Source organism: Fundulus heteroclitus, chromosome 15 (assembly GCF_011125445.2).
Source record: "Fundulus heteroclitus isolate FHET01 chromosome 15, MU-UCD_Fhet_4.1, whole genome shotgun sequence".
NCBI lineage: Eukaryota > Metazoa > Chordata > Actinopteri > Cyprinodontiformes > Fundulidae > Fundulus > Fundulus heteroclitus.
Genome location: NC_046375.1, coordinates 21305117 through 21322181, shown reverse-complemented (window position 1 = coordinate 21322181; position 17065 = coordinate 21305117). Strand labels below are relative to the sequence as shown.

The 17065-nt window shown below is 42.3% G+C and overlaps 2 protein-coding genes across 2 annotated transcripts; both read left to right on the top strand.

The window, feature by feature from the left end:
* The first annotated feature begins 54 nt into the window (after positions 1–54).
* LOC105930637 (cholesterol 24-hydroxylase) lies at positions 55–5593 on the top strand. The gene is made up of 15 exons (XM_012868936.3): positions 55–284; positions 365–442; positions 663–744; positions 840–913; positions 1617–1703; positions 1823–1961; positions 2051–2161; positions 2257–2419; positions 2858–2923; positions 3092–3164; positions 3244–3328; positions 4097–4207; positions 4358–4446; positions 4561–4627; positions 5189–5593. Exons 1-15 carry the CDS (start codon positions 136–138, stop codon positions 5330–5332), a joined length of 1518 nt encoding a protein of 505 aa, XP_012724390.2. The 5' UTR covers positions 55–135; the 3' UTR covers positions 5333–5593.
* A 1181-nt stretch (positions 5594–6774) lies between these two features.
* Positions 6775–15764, top strand: LOC105930632 (cholesterol 24-hydroxylase). The gene is made up of 15 exons (XM_012868926.3): positions 6775–7866; positions 7949–8026; positions 8108–8189; positions 8336–8409; positions 8538–8624; positions 12197–12335; positions 12459–12569; positions 12631–12793; positions 12925–12990; positions 14138–14210; positions 14277–14361; positions 14480–14590; positions 14728–14816; positions 14907–14973; positions 15073–15764. Exons 1-15 carry the CDS (start codon positions 7718–7720, stop codon positions 15220–15222), a joined length of 1524 nt encoding a protein of 507 aa, XP_012724380.2. The 5' UTR covers positions 6775–7717; the 3' UTR covers positions 15223–15764.
* The last annotated feature ends 1301 nt before the right edge of the window (positions 15765–17065 follow it).

Below are 17065 nucleotides of genomic sequence, written 5' to 3'. Positions count from 1 at the left end.
TTCTTAAACAACTACGACAACAGACGACGTCTTGCGTAATTACTGTGTGAAAACTATCCAGGAACTGTCGCCTGGATCGCCCCGCTGTAGGCTGGTTTGCAATCCGTCCTAAAGATCGACGCTGAATGTACCGTAATGGCACTGCTCGCTCTCCTTTTTAGCGTGGGCGCTAACGTTCTTACATGGGCGTGCTTTTTTCTTGTTTTTGCATTTCTCGGGTACTGTTGTTATATCAAGTACATCCATATGAAATATGACCACATACCAGGGCCGCCGAGAGACAGGTAAGCCAAGTCCGCTGAACTCTGGCACAAATGGCCGTACACTAACCCCACCTCGTTGTTTTTTTTTCCCTCCGCCACAGTTTCTTCTTGGGACACTCACCAACCTTTGTGAGGATCATGAAAAATGACGGGATTGTGCACAACAAATTTCTGGAGTGGTGAGCGCCCAAAACGTATCTGCGATGATTTGTGTTGGATAACAATAAATAATTTGAAACTATCGCGCCTACGTTTTATTTCTGCTGCCTCAGCTGTCTCAATATTCTGATGTAAGATTTAAATGGCAGACACTAGTGCTAGTTAGCCCCGTCCTTATAGTTTTATGTCCAGAGATGTATCTCTTTCTGTTCAAACTTACATTATTCTTGTCATTTACAGGGCCGAGACTTATGGGCCTGTTTACAGAATAAACATCCTGCATTACATTATCCTGGGGGTGACCTGTCCAGAGGCAACTAAGGTAACCACGGTTGTGTCTAAACTTTGATCTTTGACCGTGTTTGGATTGAAAAGCATATTTCCGACTGTTTGGTGCATATATCTTTCTGTTTTCAGGAAATCTTGATGTCCCCTAAATACCCCAAGGATAAATTCCTCTACAAGGGACTGTTTAACCTGTTCGGTCAAAGGTAGTAAAGATGTCATTATCACTTGATTCATATACACCCAAAAATAAAATAGTTATAGACCGATTTTACTTATTTTTATTTTATTATAACCGGTATTTATTTATTTTTTTGTTGTTGGATTGATCTGTTTTTTGTGGGACATGTTGCTGTACGATGTCTTGTAACAAAGTATTACTCACACCACTTGACTTTTTCCACGTTTTATCAGGTTCCAACCGCAAACTTCGGTGGGTGTTTATGTCATATACCACCACAAAGTAGTACTTGTGAAGAGAAACGTTCACATCGGTTTTCAGGTCTTGCTACAGATTCTGCGTTATAGTTTTACGTCTATACTTTGACTAGGCCGTCCTAACACATGATCTAAAGCGTTCCATTGTACGGTAAGATGTTTAGAGTTACTGTTCTACTGGAATGTGAACCTCCACCCCAGTCTTCACCCAAAGCCTCCCTGGAGCACAACTCTGCCACCACCAGGATGTTCATCTCAGTTTTCCAGCTCACAGCATTGGAGGACAAAAAGTCCAATTTTGGTCTCATCTGACCTGACCTCTCTCTTCCATATCATATAAAACCTTTGCAAGCTTGTGGCTGTGATGTAATGAAAAATATGAAAAGTTCAAGTGATAAGAATACTTTCTTTTTTTTACATTCTTGAATGATTTTTTTCTGTAACATTTTCTCTCGCCTGACTCCTTCCCAGGTTTTTAGGCACGGGCCTGGTCACTGCAAGAGATCATGAGCTGTGGTACAAACAGCGGCGGATCATGGACCCCGCTTTCAGCAGCTTGTAAGTCACTCTGTCCCTCTTCCTTGTCCAGCTCTGTGTGAACGCCACGTCTCTCCAGTTCCCACGTGCAGCACCGTCCAGTCCCAAGAAGTCCGACAGGCTTTCTTTTTCTCCGTCAGATATTTGAGGGGCCTGATGGGGACCTTCAACGAGAGAGCAGAGAAACTGATGGATAAGCTTTCAGAGTTAGCTGACGATAACACAGAGGCCAACATGCTTCAACTCGTCAACTGTGTCACGCTCGACATCATCGCTAAGGTGTATGATATCTCCTTTAACGTAAAAAAAAAAATTTCTGATGATAGATTTGCCGGTCTTAAATGTATGTGACCTTTAAACATTTCCAGGTTGCGTTTGGAGTGGATTTAGATCTCCTCTCCAACAACTCGCCTTTCCCCAAAGCCATCGAGGCCTGCCTAAAAGGGATGGTGCATCAAATCAGAGACTCTTTGTTTCGGGTAACTCTTTTTTACGCGTTTTCAACAAACAAACGTTGCGCGCAAAGCAAAACCTGCCTGACGTCAGCTACGAAACGAACTCTGCCCCGTTCCAGTTCAATCCGAAGAACTGGGCGTTCATCGGCGAGGTGCGGGAAGCCTGTCGCCTGCTGCGCACGACTGGAGCTAAGTGGATCCATGAGAGACGGCGCGCCATGCAGGACGGAGAAGACGTGCCAAAGGACATCCTCACGCAGATCATTAGAACTGCTGCCACAGGTAAGGATGCTCTAGGGAGGACGTTCTTGATAACGGGTGGGATTTTGAACACTTAGGAATTGTGTATGATTTTCATCCAAATTTCCTTATTATCAGACTTTGGGTTGCACCGCTTTTGCGGTCGGTGTCTGCCTCTATCTCGCCCTGTCCTCTGCTTTATTTTAGCCTGGGGTCTCATTTATAAAACTTTATAAAGCTTATATAAAGCTTTGGATAGTAGACTCCATAAACTTCAGCTCATCCACCTTCAGTACTTCTTGCAGGTTTTTTTCTTTCTGTTGCTGCATTAAGCACCTATGTTATGAAGGATTTCATTTAACGCTCTTCACAAATCAGAAAAAGAAGCTTTTATCTAGTGGATAAAAGCTTCTTTTTCCTTAATGACGAGTACCAACATGTATTTTTCCACTGATATGACTCTTGTTCGCATTAATACAGAGGAAAACATGGCTGAAGAGGAGGAAGAGTTTATGTTGGACAACTTTGTAACATTCTTCATCGCAGGTAAGTTTCTTGACCCATCCATTTCGGGGCAGTGTAGCATCATTTGTAGCCTTTTCCCTCTTTATTGTTTTGTTTTTTACTGCTTCCATATATTCTTAAAATCTACATTTAACTAGATATTTAACTAGCTTTCCCCCCCCTTTTTGACTTGGTGTCACATCCCTTTAGGTCAGGAAACAACAGCCAATCAGCTGGCGTTTTGCATCATGGAACTTGCGAGGCACCCCGAAATTCTGGCTAAGTGAGGACAAATAAATGGCCAGACCACGATGATTTGTAATTTGTTGGGTGAACCACGCCTTTCATGTAATGTTTTCCAGAGTGACAAAAGAGGTGGATGATGTCATTGGGATGAAACAGGAAATAAGCTTTGATGACCTCGGGAAGCTAATTTACCTCTCCCAGGTAGGTCAATTCAATTCAATTCCATTTTATTTATACAGCGGCAATTCATGACACATGTCATCTCAAGGGACTTTCAAAAGTCAAATTCAATCAAATCATACAGATTGGTCAAAAGGTTTCCTAAAGAAACCCGGTAGATTGCATCAAGTCTTAACAAGCAGCATTCACTCCTCCTGAAAGAGCGTAGAGCCACAGGGACAGTCGTCTGCATTGTCAATGGCTTTGCAGCAATCCCTCATACTGAGCAAGCATGAAGCGACAGTGGAGAGGAAAACTCTCCTTTAACAGGGAGGAAAACCTCCAGCAGAACCAGGCTCAGTGTGAACGTTTATCTGCCTCGACCCAATGGGGCTTAGAGAAGACAGAGCAGAGACACAAAAAGCACAGAAGCACACATTGACCCAGGAATCCTTTCTATGTTATATGGTAATAGCGGATCATCTGTCTTCCCTGGATGATGTCACAGCTAACAGAACACCAGACCAGGTGTACCTACTATGAAGCAAAAAAATTACAGAGAACAAAAAGGTAAAAGATGAAATAACAACAAGCAATGCGAACTGGAGAACAGTAGGAGAACTCAGCAGAGTGAGAAAAATAGACCTTGATCAGTGTTTAATTCTGTACGGACCGACTTTAGCTGTGCGTTTCTTAATGCATTTGTTGTTTGAACGTCTGGCAATGTCTGACTGGTTTAATTCAATCATTTGGAGTCCTGTTTAAGCAGTTAATCCAATATGTGAACTCCACATTGATGCCGTCCCACAGGTGCTGAAAGAGACGCTGAGAATCTACCCGACTGCTCCAGGCACCTCTCGGGACATAGAGGAGGACATGACGATCGACGGCATCCACCTGCCTGGAGGATTTACCTGTCTGGTGAGCCTCTGCCTCAGAATAAGCCCGTAGCTTTGGAACTGCTATTAACTGTCCGACTTTCTAGGACGTCAGACACTTCAGAGCATTCGTGTTTACCCGCCACTTGTGGCAAACCGTTTACTCCCATCAAAATGTGCCACTGTAATGCAGTTTAGCTCCTTCGCGACCGGGAGAATGGAAAAGTTCTTCGAGGAGCCTCTGAAGTTTGATCCAGACAGATTTCACCCGGATGCTCCCAAGTAAGTAAAAGACAGTCCTGACATAGTGCCAGGATTTTATTTTTGCCTGAGTTTGCACAATCTGATAGAGAGCAAGAAGAAGAAGGAAGTGTTTTCTCTTTTCTGTTTCACAAGGCCCTACTACTGCTACTATCCCTTTGCCCTCGGTCCACGGTCATGCCTGGGGCAAAACTTTGCTCAGGTGGGTGGGACCAAAAGAAAAAAAAAACAAAACAACAACACACAGTGACTTGCAAAATACTCGTTGAACCTTTTTCTCTTTTGTCATGTTGCATCTACAAATTTCAATGTTGTTTAGTTGGATTTAGTGGGTAGATTAAAAGATAAATTAATCTTTTAGTGAGCCAAATAAATGTTTTAAAAAACAAATCAATGTGTCTCATCTCTCCACACCCTTTCTGTGTCACCTTGCTTGTCGGGAATCACGAGCATTCTTCATTCCCACAATGCTTTTCTTCTGGCCTCTAAACCATGGGGGTCAGATTTGTAGCGTGCACGGCTGACAGCTGTCCTGTGACCAGATTTTTCCTTCCTGAGCTGCAGAAACCTGCAGCTCCTCCAGAGTTATTCTCTGGATGGATTCTTGCCCTGCCTGGCTTCTCAGTTTAGGTAGCTAGAATCACATTAAATGGCAATTAAAGAGACTGTAATTTGTGGTTGTAACATGGGAAAATGTGAAAACGTGTAATGGCACTGTGCAATACCGCAGCAAACGTTTGTTTTTTTTTTGGTGCGTTTTCAGATGGAGGCTAAAGTGGTGATGGCGAAGCTGCTCCAGAGGTTCGATTTCCGCCTCGTCCCGGGCCAGAGCTTCGACATCCAGGACACCGGCACGCTGAGACCGAAGGGGGGAGTGATCTGCACCGTCAGACACAGGAAGTACTAAAGCTAAGCAGTGCTAAAGCTTTCCGTCCGAAGACAAAACGCAAACGCTCCTGACCGTTGTTAGGTTTGATTTCCTGCCCCAGTTGGTTGTGTTGTAAAACTGATTTGCTATGATTGTTTTCATCAAATCCTATAATAATTTTGCCTTTTTGAATTATTTCTCCATATCCCTGAACCTTTTGTGCCTCTAACAGTAGTATGTAAATACCAAATGTCATCAGTGTATGTCAATAAAACTGAGCTGTTATAAGTCTGAACCTGACTGACATGTTGTCTGCTGTGTTTTGATTATTGCCGAGAGTGCACACACGGGGGCGCTGTGATTTTCTTAACAGAATGGAGTAAGCTTTTATTTGACTTTAACATAGAAAAGCATATGATATCAGTAGCAGAAGCACATTTTAAACTACATAAAAAGTACATTTATAAAGACACTGGTGAAAATTATAGCAATAAATATACCATAAATACACAATAAATAATTATCCAGGAGTGCGGCAGCTAAATGTTTTTAAATGAAAACATAATCATTACTCTTAACAAAATGTAGCAGGATATAAATATACCTGACAAAATTAAAAAGTGTTGGGAACCCAAATAAAAGTATAGATTATTTTTTGCATTTTAGTTCTGTAACAAACTTAGTGAGCGAGAATGTTGCAAGAAAAACACTGTTTAAATTAAATTTAAAAAAGTACCAAACCTCTACTCATTGTAAGAGAAAAAGGGAGAAAAAACAGAATCCTGAGCTTTTTAATGTGGAAGAAGAAAAGACCTGTTTGAAACAGAGCTGACCATATTTTCTAGATTATCAAGGAATTATTTGGCCTTGTTTCTGAGGAAAAAAAAGCACACCGATTGAACTGAGTTGAAACTCCAGTAATGTTGACCTTTGTCTCGGCACGTACGGTTGCAGACTTTAACAAATGGCCTTATTTTTGCACACTTTGAATATTTCACAATTTGCACAATAGGTTAAACGATGAGTGGAAGACGAAGACTGTTGCTCCCGTTTGACACTTCTAGCTGCTTCCAAAAGCACCTTTAGGTCGCTAACACCTTTTATTATCTTAACCTTCTATTGGGGTCACTAACTACTGTGTATGTGATGCCAGCATCAGTGTCATATTAACTTTGTCCCAACAATGGAGGGCAACTTTCTCTTTATGCTTATTGAAAGAAAGTATAGGATGAATTTAAACTTTAGTCCTATAGTTCTGTGATACTCGAGCTACTTGTACATTCACCGATACTCAGACAACATTTTTCTACAAGTATTTGAATATTAGGTGGTTTAAATGTGATAATTATGAAACACCAACATCCAAATGGTTTGTTTAGCCACCCTGCTCACTCTGTCCCTTTGCTTCATCAAAAACAGATCTAAGATGGGTGCAGGGAAGAAAAGAAAAATTAGAGTAATCCTTGTACTTAAATGAAAAAAGGTGAATCAGAAAAAAGTGCTGTATGCTGTATTTACCTCTAAAGTCAGAACATAGATCTGGGGATGAAAGCGAACTGGACTAACAGTAACTGCGCTCCAGTTCGGTTTGAAAGTCAGTCAGACTGGGGTAAATATCGTTAGCAGTGCTGGTTAGTAACAATGCATTTCCCTTCATTTTGCACTTTCAAACACCCTGGCAACACGTTCCCTGAAGGGAACCATATGTGTTTAAAATATCAATAGAAAGAAAAATCCCTAAAAGTGCAAATGAACTGTTTTACTGCAGCTACCAGAAACGTAAGACAGCCATGTTGGATTCTGAGGGTGGGGTTGGTGAAACACCAACTCTTGAACTATTTCTATTTTATTGGACCTTTCTGTTAACTTTTCCAACTTGAAATTTCCACCGCAGAGTAAAACCCGAGAGCATGATTAGATTTGATCTCTTTTGCACCATGATTCAGCGTTACCAGAAGAAAGTTTCTTTCTCCTTTTTTCTTTTCTTCCAACAAACCGAAATAGCCCAGGTCCTGTTGTCGCACCTTTTTAAAGACTCCGTCAGTATGGTTCCACTTGGATAAGTTAGCATTTGCTGTGATTGTACTTGTTAGGGAAGGGTTGAGAACCACTCCCTCAGAAGATTATAGAAATCTAAGAAGCAGCCGTCTGTGCTTGTGTACTTTTAGAACCAGACTATGGAAAATTCCCAAATATTGCCCCTCCTCAATAAATTAAGATCTAAGAAGCCAAGTAAAGAGAGCAGATCATATAATTTGATTGCTGTATTTACTTGCTCTCTACAGCACTACCTTACCCACCTCGAACGCAGCATGAACTTTGATTGGATTATTTCTGTTTCAGAGTTCAGGGGGAGGGACCTGGATTTGATAGCTGTACTCTCTTTGAACGATCTCTCAGCTTTCCTGGACTGAGCTCACTGAAATGGCTGTTTTTCACCTTCTTCTGGGTTTGCTCGGAAAAGCCCTGTTGCTGCTCTCCTGTCTCCTCTTCGTCGCCTTTCTGGGTTACTGCTTGTACCTTTGGCACGTTCACGCGAAATATGACCACATACCAGGGCCACCGAGGGACAGGTAAGCCAAGCCGGGCTGTGTTTGCTACTGTTCTCTGTGAACACTGGATCTGACACTGTTTGTCGTTTCCTTCTCCACACAGCTTCTTCCTTGGCCATTCACCAACAATGCTGAAGATTATGAAAAAAGATGGAATAGTGCATGACAAATTCCTGGAATGGCAAGTTTACACAACAAACCCAACGTGAGCTTCACCAAATGCCCCCGTCTTCAAAATTAACCATTAGCATGTCATCTGCAGGTCTGAGACCTACGGACACGTTTACAGGCTGAATTTTCTGCATTACGTTACTATATGTGTCACCTGTCCAGAGGCAACAAAGGTAAATATGAGCTGGATGTTGCAAGAGAAACAGCGTCGTAGTGCAGGCGTAATGGAGGCGTGTCTGCAAGGCAAGGCCCTGACAAATATGAAACCCCAAGTGTGTAAATCTTTGTTTATTTGGTATTTCATTGATTCCTGTTTCAGGAAATCCTCATGTCCCCAAAGTACACTAAGGATAAATTGGTCTACAAGAGACTCTTTAATCTCTTTGGTCAAAGGTAGCGTCTTCAGATTGTTCTTACGTTTTTGTAACATGAGGAACCTCCTCTTGGTGCAGTTAATTCACTGAGCTTGTGAACCAAAATTTGAAAGCATTACGGTGACGCTAATCCTCAGGCTTTTTCAGGCTTTTTGGCAACGGCCTGATAACAGCTCGGGATCATGAGATGTGGTACAAGCAGCGCCGGATCATGGACCCTGCCTTCAGCAGCTTGTGAGTCCTTCAGTCTCTGCTCATTGAATGATGTTTGAATGATTGTTTGCAATAGAAAGCCTAATATTAGCCCTTGTGGTAGTAGGTCTGGACTTTGACCGGGCCATTCTAACACACGAACACGGTTATTATATCTAGATCACTTCTCCCTGGACGGTAAACCTCCACTCCAGTCTCAGGTCTTTCACTGCCTCTAACAACCTTTTCTTCCAGGGTGGCTCAGTTTTTAGCTCCATCTGTCTTTCCATTAACTCTGACCATCTTCCCTGTCTCTGCTGAAGAAAAGCCTCCTCACAGCATGATGCTGCCACCACCATGTTTCACAGTGTGGATTGGGGTGTCAGGTTGATGTGCAGAACAAGGTCAATAAGGTCCATAAAGCCGGAGCACATTCCTCCAGAGCAGGGGTCTTCAACCTGTGGCTCTGGAGCCACAAGTGGCTCTTTGGACCTTCCACAGTGGCTCTTAATAACTTTGACTACAAATTATATTTTTATTATGGTATTTGAATGTAATAACGATTAAAAATGTAGGTTTTAGCTGTTTTTTTCTTGGAATAATTGCTTTTAATTTTTACAACAGAATGATGCTAAAAGCGCCAGTAATATTTAATTTTAAATCAATATTTTTTCAGACCTGTCCAGGGTGTACCCCTGCCTCTTGCCCAGTGAATCCTGGAGATAGGCACCAGCAACCCCGCGACCCCCTGAGGGATTAGGCGGTTTGGAAAATGGATGGATGGATATTTTTTCATTTTGTTGGAAACTATTATTTCTTTTATACATCATTATCCGCAAATAATATCCCATCCATCCTCTTTTTTTAAATCTCAAAATAGACATAAAAGGGCATTTCTTTAACGATGACAACATATTTCCTACAGTAGAACTTTATCAAAAATTATAACTTGTCTTTTTTCAAAAGGCCAGGCAACATTTGCGGCTCTGAATGAGTCTAATTCAAGTGGACTGTAGGGAAAATGGCTCTTTAGACTGTAAAGGTTGCAGGTCACTGCTCCAGAGGTTTGCTCTGACGGAGGCAGCTCCATCCTTCCCGTTGTTAGCGGGGCGTCTGATCACCTGATGACAGACACGTGAGCATATGCCCCGCATGCCAACACTACATGCCAATTACATGTCCCTTTCAGAATGCTACATCGGTGTAGCCTTCCACACGCACCTTTTCCCGTTTGCAGTCCAAGGGTGCACATTTGGTGACATTCGTATCCATTTTTACTCATACATCCCGAAGAGAGGACCGTGACTGTGTTTGAGCATGATAGATGGTTCAGCATTGAGCAGGAAGTTTGGAAGCACTGTGAAGATCATCTACTTTGGTTTCTCCAGTGCTTTTAATACCATCCAGACGGGACTTCTGAGGGACAGGCTGGAGCTGTCATGATGAGTGGTGGGAGACAGAAGTACTGTGAGTTAAGATCACCGTTGTGATCAATGTCTCCCACCCCATGCATGAAGCTATTGTAGAGCTGGAGAGTCATAGACTGTTGCATCCTCAGTGCGCTAAGGAGCATCCTCGCAGATTCTTCCTTCCAGCAGCTGTTAGGCGCATGCATGTATCCTTGTTTAAAATACAAGGTGAGGACCATGCATTGACTTCCATAGACTTCCATTCATTTTCAAGCCTTTCTATGGCCTAACCCTTACCCTAAACCTTTATACCTAAACCAACCCTAACCTAAGCCTAATTGACACCTTAGTACTAAACCTCCGTCCGACCGTCTGTTGTCTTCCCCTTATCCGGGGTCGGGTCGCGGGTGTAGCAGCTTCAATACGGAGGCCCAGATGTCCCTCTCCCCAGCCACTTGGGCCAGCTCCTCCGGGGGAATCCCAAGGCGTTCCCAGGCCAGCTGGGAGACATAGTCCCTCCAGCGTGTCCTGGGTCTTCCCCTGGGTCTCCTCCTGGTGGGACGTGCCAGGAACACCTCACCAGGGAGGCGTCCAGGAGGCATCCTTACCAGATGCCTGAGCCACCTCAACTGGCTCCTCGCTATGTGGAGGAGCAGCGGCTCTACTCTGAGTCCTCCCCGGATGACTGAGCTCCTCACCCTATCTCTAAGGGAGAGCCCAGACACACTACGGAGAAAACTCATTTCGGTCGCTTGTATCAGGGATCTCGTTCTTTCGGTCACGACCCAAAGCTCGTGACCATAGATGAGGGTAGGAACGTAGATCGACCGGTAAATCGAGAGCTTTGCCTTTTGGCTCAGCTCTCTCTTCACCACAACGGATCGGTACAGCGCCCGCTTCACAGCAGAACTCCTCCACTAGGGGCAGCACATCCTCCCCAACCCGGAGAAGGCACTCTACCCTTTTCCGGCACAAGACCACGATCTCAGATTTGGAGGCACTGATCCTCATCCCAGCCGTTTCGCACTCGGCTGCGAACCGCTCCAGTGAGAGCTGTAGATCATGCCCTGATGAAGCCAATAGGTCCACGTCATCCGCAAATAGCAGAGACGCAATCCTAAGGCCACCAAAACGGATCCCCTCAACACCTTGGCTGCGCCTAGAAATTCTGTCCATTAAAGTTATGAACAGAATCGGTGAAAAAGGGCAACCTTGGCGGAGTCCAACTCTCACTGGAAACGAGTCCGACTTACTGCCGGCAATGCGGACCAGACTCTGACACCGGTCGTACAGAGACCTGACAGCCCTTATTAAAGGGTCCGGTACTCCATACTCCTGGAGAACCCCCACAGGACCCCCCGAGGGACATGGTCAAATGCCTTCTCCAGATTCACAAAGCACATGTAGACTGGTTGGGCAAACTCCCATGCCCCCTCCAGGATCCTGCTGAGGGTGTAGAGCTGATCCAGTGTTTCACGGCCAGGACAAAAACCACACTGCTCTTCCTGAATCCGAGATTCGACTATGCGACAGACCCTCCTTTCCAGAACCCCGGAATAGACCTTACCAGGGAGGCTACTAGGAAGGTACTAAACCTAGCCCAGAAAAAAGTGAAGAACAAAAAAAAGGTCCACACTTTACATCAACGTCCTCACTTTACTAGTAAAATTAGCAAAAAATGCTCTCGCTTAGCTGCAAGTAAAAGAACACACACACACAAGGAAAGAAAAATATGTTTGGTTGGAGCAGCAGTTTGATTGAAATTTACTTTATGCTACAGAGCCAGCAGAGCTGATTGCGAAGGCCTTCAGGCAGACGCTTTTGACCCTGGTGACCGATGATGGCTGAAATGTAATTGGTCAACTGTTTGAACATGAAAATACACCTCTGGAAGCCGCAACTGCCTTAAAATCCACAAAAGGAAATGACTATTTGAAAATATTTTATGAGTATTCATGGACTGCAGCTCATCCAGAGTCACTGTGGGCCTCATGGCTGCTTCTCTGATTAAAACTGTCTGTGCCCCGGTTTGTTTAGCACCATGTTGTGCAAGTGTGCAGTACTATGTGTTGGCCTGATACATTCTATCTCGATAAAATACGCTGAAATCTGTCGTTAACAGCTGAGCTGTGAAAAAAACAACAACAAGCCATACGAATAATTTTGCAAGGCTTCGTTCTAGTGCGGAACTGTCTTTTCTTTCAGGTATTTAAGAGGCCTAATGGGGACCTTCAACGAAAGAGCAGAGAAACTGATGGATCGGCTCTCAGAGTTGTCGGATAGGAACATGGAGGCCAACATGCTTCAGCTTGTTAACTGCGTCACACTTGATGTCATCGCTAAGGTAAACACTTTCTGTGAAAAAAAAAAAGAATGTAGAAAATGTGGAATAAAATCCCATTTTAAACCCCAACCTCCTGGCTTAATGAAAAAACAATTGCCTTATTTTTTCCTACTCAAACCTTAGGTTGCGTTTGGCATGGAGTTAGACCTCTTGAAATATACTTCACCTTTCCCCAAGGCCATCGAGACGTGTCTAAGAGGGATGGTGCACTACGTCAGAGACGCCACGTTTGAGGTACTAATGCAGCTTTATTCGAATTGAAATGTGTGTGACAGCGTGAGTTTGCCGTTTCCAGTACTATCCCAGGAACAGAAAGTTCGTTAATGAAGTGAGGGAAGCTTGTCGCTTGCTGCGCACAACCGGAGCTCAGCTGATCCAGAAGAGGAAGGTTGCCATGCAAAACGGAGAGGACGTTCCAAAGGACATTCTCACGCAGATCATCAAGACTGCTGCCACAGGTTGTCATGATGTGAACACCCCCACCCCCCATTCTTTGTTTTTTTAAATATAAAATATTAAGTCCCTGCTCTTTAAAGCACATCCTTTTAGGTAACATTTGTTAACCCGTCCATTTTTTCCCTTACTGCAGAGGAAATCATGACTGAAGAAGACGAGGAGTTCATGTTGGACAATTTTGTAACATTTTTCATTGCTGGTGAGTGTTTTTCTTTCCTTTTTTCGTCCCTTGCCATGGTGCTTTCTCCGCTCTTAAAACTGCTGGGTAAAATATAAACTTGGGTTAAATATAGACTGATGCACCCCTAGGTTAATAACAATACATCACAGGTGTCAAACTTAAGGCCCCCGGGCCAAATCTGGCCCTTCAAGGTAAATCATCCGGCCCTCGAGAGCCAAAAAAAGGCATATATCCTTTTATAGTGTATAAAGTGGCTAAAACTGTGCCTCCTGTAAGTGTAACTCACCCCAATATCAACTTTTTTTGCAGATAAACTGTATAAACTGGGCCTAAGAGTGCTACTTTTATGTTACTGTGCATTTTTTATACTACTGTGTGAACTGGAATGAAATTATGAAATGAAAAGTATCGTCTCTACACATGCAAGCGGCCCTTTTTCATGATGCCACAATGGCCCCATATACAAATTAGTTTGACACCTCTGCAATACATGGTTGGGTTATGGGTTTGACCCGGCATACAGGCGAAGGTTTTGAACCCAAAAAGTCAGTTAAAGTTAAAGATTACAGTAAAGGCCGCAAAAGGGTGGGCTTAACAGAAATGTGGGGAAAAAAAGGAGGGGATTGGTAACACAAATCATTTTTATTTTAAGTTTAATTTTGCAATAGGTTCCATCAGATTTTAGTGTTTATAATTTAATTTGAATCCCTAGATTCTATAGTAGATTAGGTACCTTTTGGACACCTTTTTCATGACCACACAAAAAACAACACGCATGAAAAACAATTATTGTTTCGTTTTTTATCAGTCGGATTTGATATGCTAATCTTTACATTTTTGTAATAAAAAAACTTCATAATTAAAAAAAAGAAGACAGTCTGTATATAATGTGTATCACTTAGTGTGGTGAGTTGCTGAAATAAATGAACTTTTCTATTACCTTTTAATGTACTGGATGGATGTCTGTGTTTAACATCAACATTAGCCCAGAATTTTACTACTGGTGGACTACAAATTGCTATCTTATCCACCACATTTATTTGCATTTTTACATTTATTTATTTTTTTTACACCCAAATTTTTTGGTTTTAACCATTTCATATAAGTTTTGGATCGTTTTAATGTGATGTGTTGATTCAGCTTGGCTTAAACTGCACCTTTCCAGGTCAGGAAACTACAGCCAATCAACTAGCGTTTTGCATCATGGAACTTGGAAGACATCCTGAAATCCTGGAGAAGTAAGGACTAAACATTGTGTTTCGCCGTTCCTTGCAGTTCAGTTACTGATTGCTCGTACTTCACAGGGCAAAGAAAGAAGTGGACGATGTCATTGGGATGAAACAAGAAATAAGCAACGATGACCTTGGGAAGCTGATCTATCTCTCGCAGGTCATTTTCAGTGGCTGCTCCTCGATTTGCTGTCATTCTGCGTATTTATACAAGCTTATTTCTAATTTCGGCCTCAGCAAACCTTGTTAATTTGTTTATTTTTGTCATTCTGGCACAGGTGCTGAAAGAGACTCTGAGGATCTACCCGACTGCTCCAGGAACATCCCGGGACATAGAGGAGGACATGATGATCGATGGTGTCCACATACCTGGGGGGGTCAGCTGTATGGTGAGTGCTTTGCTGTTAAGTGGACTTCGTTAATATGCAAATCAATATGTTGCACAAATATCTGGTTTCAACTATAAATGATCCAGAATAGCAAGGTATGTCCGTTGTTACGCGTGACACGTTGCTCTGATACTCAGTTTAGCAGCTATACCACTGGGAGAATGGAGAAATTCTTCAAGGAGCCTATGAAATTTGATCCAGACAGATTTGATCCAGATGCTCCAAAGTAAGTAAAACAACAATCAACCCATAATGCCCAGTTTTCATTGCTGTGTGCCAGAAGAAAGAAACATTTTCTCTTATCTTGTTTTACAAGGCCTTATTACTGCTACTATCCCTTTGCCCTCGGTCCACGGTCATGCCTGGGTCTGAACTTTGCTCAGGTGGGTCAAACAATGAATCAGCATATGGTCCCAGTACAAATACAAACTCACAGGCTGATTTTGAAAAAAAAAAAAAAAAAAAACCTGCTTCGTTTTCAGATGGAGGCTAAAGTGGTGATGGCGAAGCTGCTCCAGAGGTTCGATTTCACCCTCGTCCCGGATCAGACCTTTGACATCCAGGACACCGGCACGCTGAGGCCAAAGAGTGGCGTGATCTGCACCGTCAGACACAGGAAATACAAAAACTAAGCAGTTTTAAAGCTTTACAACGCAAGTCACAGTGGTCCTTGTGGTAAAACTGCATCGCTTTCTAGGTTTACAGTCTTGTCTAAGCCAGAATATGCTCATGTAGAACGACAAATGTATGTATTTTTCATTTGATCGTGCTTATAACAATCTTTTATCTTGTCATTTACGTTTCGAGTGATGTTGCTAATCAAAATGACTTGCAAAGTTTATTTTGGGTGCATTATACTCTAACACGCAATCAGTTGTTACAGAGAATATCATTTGACCATTGCTGGCAATCTACACATGGGGGCGCTGTGATCTCTTCAAATAAAAGCTTTGGTTTGACCGTACAGGAAGCTGAAACTCCATTAGAAAAATGTATGCTGTGGTTGAACATCACAACTTGTGCTTGTTCTGCTCAGTCTAAACTAAAATCACAGCTCCTGCTACGTTCTCAGGAGACGTAATTGTGACTTGTTTTTCACAAATGTGTGGCAAAAGCTGTGTGAAACCAAAGATTAAATTATTCTGTCACTTTTCCCCCTTGAGACAACACAACCTTTGGTTCAGTTCTATGGTGTCATTATTCTTATTCTGTCTACACACCAAAAATTTCTTAAAGAAAGGAAAAAAAAAACACTAGAATAATTTTGGGGTACATCTTTCCTCTGCGCTGGATATTAGACCTAAGAAGTGTCTCCTATTTTTTTTGTTTGTTCTTTTCTGTTCAGTCTTTGGTAATATTTTATTTCATATATTTTTGTTTTTGCTTGCTTGAATTTATAATAAACAAATACATCGTTTTTGATTTTGTGTAATTTTCTAGTACATTAGCTTGATTTTAATTTAGATTTGTGTTTTATAAGACTTTTATGGGGTTTTGGATGTAGATGATATGGTTCTTCACCCAGGATGCCAATGTGTCAGGGGGCAGCAGGGGCAGCAGGGGCAGCTGTGTCACAAACAACTTGTTTCTTGCTTATTTGCATGACTAGTGGATGGGGAGTGGGCACTCCTTGTATTGTGAAAGGTCCAACCGCTATAAGTACCTAGATTCTTTACCAGTGGTCAAAGAGCTATTTCACTATTTATTTAGGAATCTAGATTGCATTTACCATGTCTGTTTTAAAATCGAAAATGGTAAAAGTTGTCAATTGCAATTAGGATTATTACATTTTAAAGGAGCTATAAGTAAGATATTTACTGTAAAATCAACCTCAATCATTCTAATTTGTCACCTGGGATGGAAGTAACGTTCCCTATAAACAATCGGTACTCTCCATCAACAATCATTTAGTCAAGTTTTTCTCATTTCAAACCAATACTGTCCAGAACTATTTCGGTTCAATGTAGCCCGTGTTTACTTCCTGGTTCCTGAGCCAATCCTATGAGATTTCCATATGTTCCCAACATAGAGCGCTGCATTTGGTATTATATCTTGGCAAAGGAGCAGCAGCCAACTAACTTGGAAGCCAGTAAGAGAAGCAGAGCAGAAATAGAACAGAATACAACGTCATAAACCTCTCCTGTGTAAATAAAAATTAATAAAAGCAAAAGACCGTTTAAGAACGGCATATTAGATTTTGATTGGCAAGCTGTTGTACCGATATGAGCCACACGGTGGCAGTATTACTTATAGGTCCTTTAAACATAGATGATTTAAAACACAGTTTAAAATTTTTGAAACCTTTATTCTAATCATATATACAGAAAAGCCCCTGTTCTGTTTTTATGGCTTCAAGACAAGTACAATTTATAGGCATATCAAACCTGGACTCAATATTCTACATTGATTACGGTTTTGGTTAAACACAGTTGGGGTTTGTGAAACCTGTTTGTGAGAACAAAAATATAAACTTTC

Coding starts and splice junctions, on each gene's coding strand:
- LOC105930637 (XM_012868936.3), top strand. CDS start 136: ATGGCACTGCTCGCTCTCCTTTTTAGCGTGGGCGCTAACGTTCTTACA. Junction 914..1,616: donor TTTAACCTGTTCGGTCAAAG/GTAGTAAAGATG, acceptor ACTCCTTCCCAG/GTTTTTAGGCACGGGCCTGG. Junction 4,628..5,188: donor TGGGGCAAAACTTTGCTCAG/GTGGGTGGGACC, acceptor GTGCGTTTTCAG/ATGGAGGCTAAAGTGGTGAT.
- LOC105930632 (XM_012868926.3), top strand. CDS start 7,718: ATGGCTGTTTTTCACCTTCTTCTGGGTTTGCTCGGAAAAGCCCTGTTG. Junction 12,991..14,137: donor TGTAACATTTTTCATTGCTG/GTGAGTGTTTTT, acceptor GCACCTTTCCAG/GTCAGGAAACTACAGCCAAT. Junction 14,362..14,479: donor AGCTGATCTATCTCTCGCAG/GTCATTTTCAGT, acceptor ATTCTGGCACAG/GTGCTGAAAGAGACTCTGAG.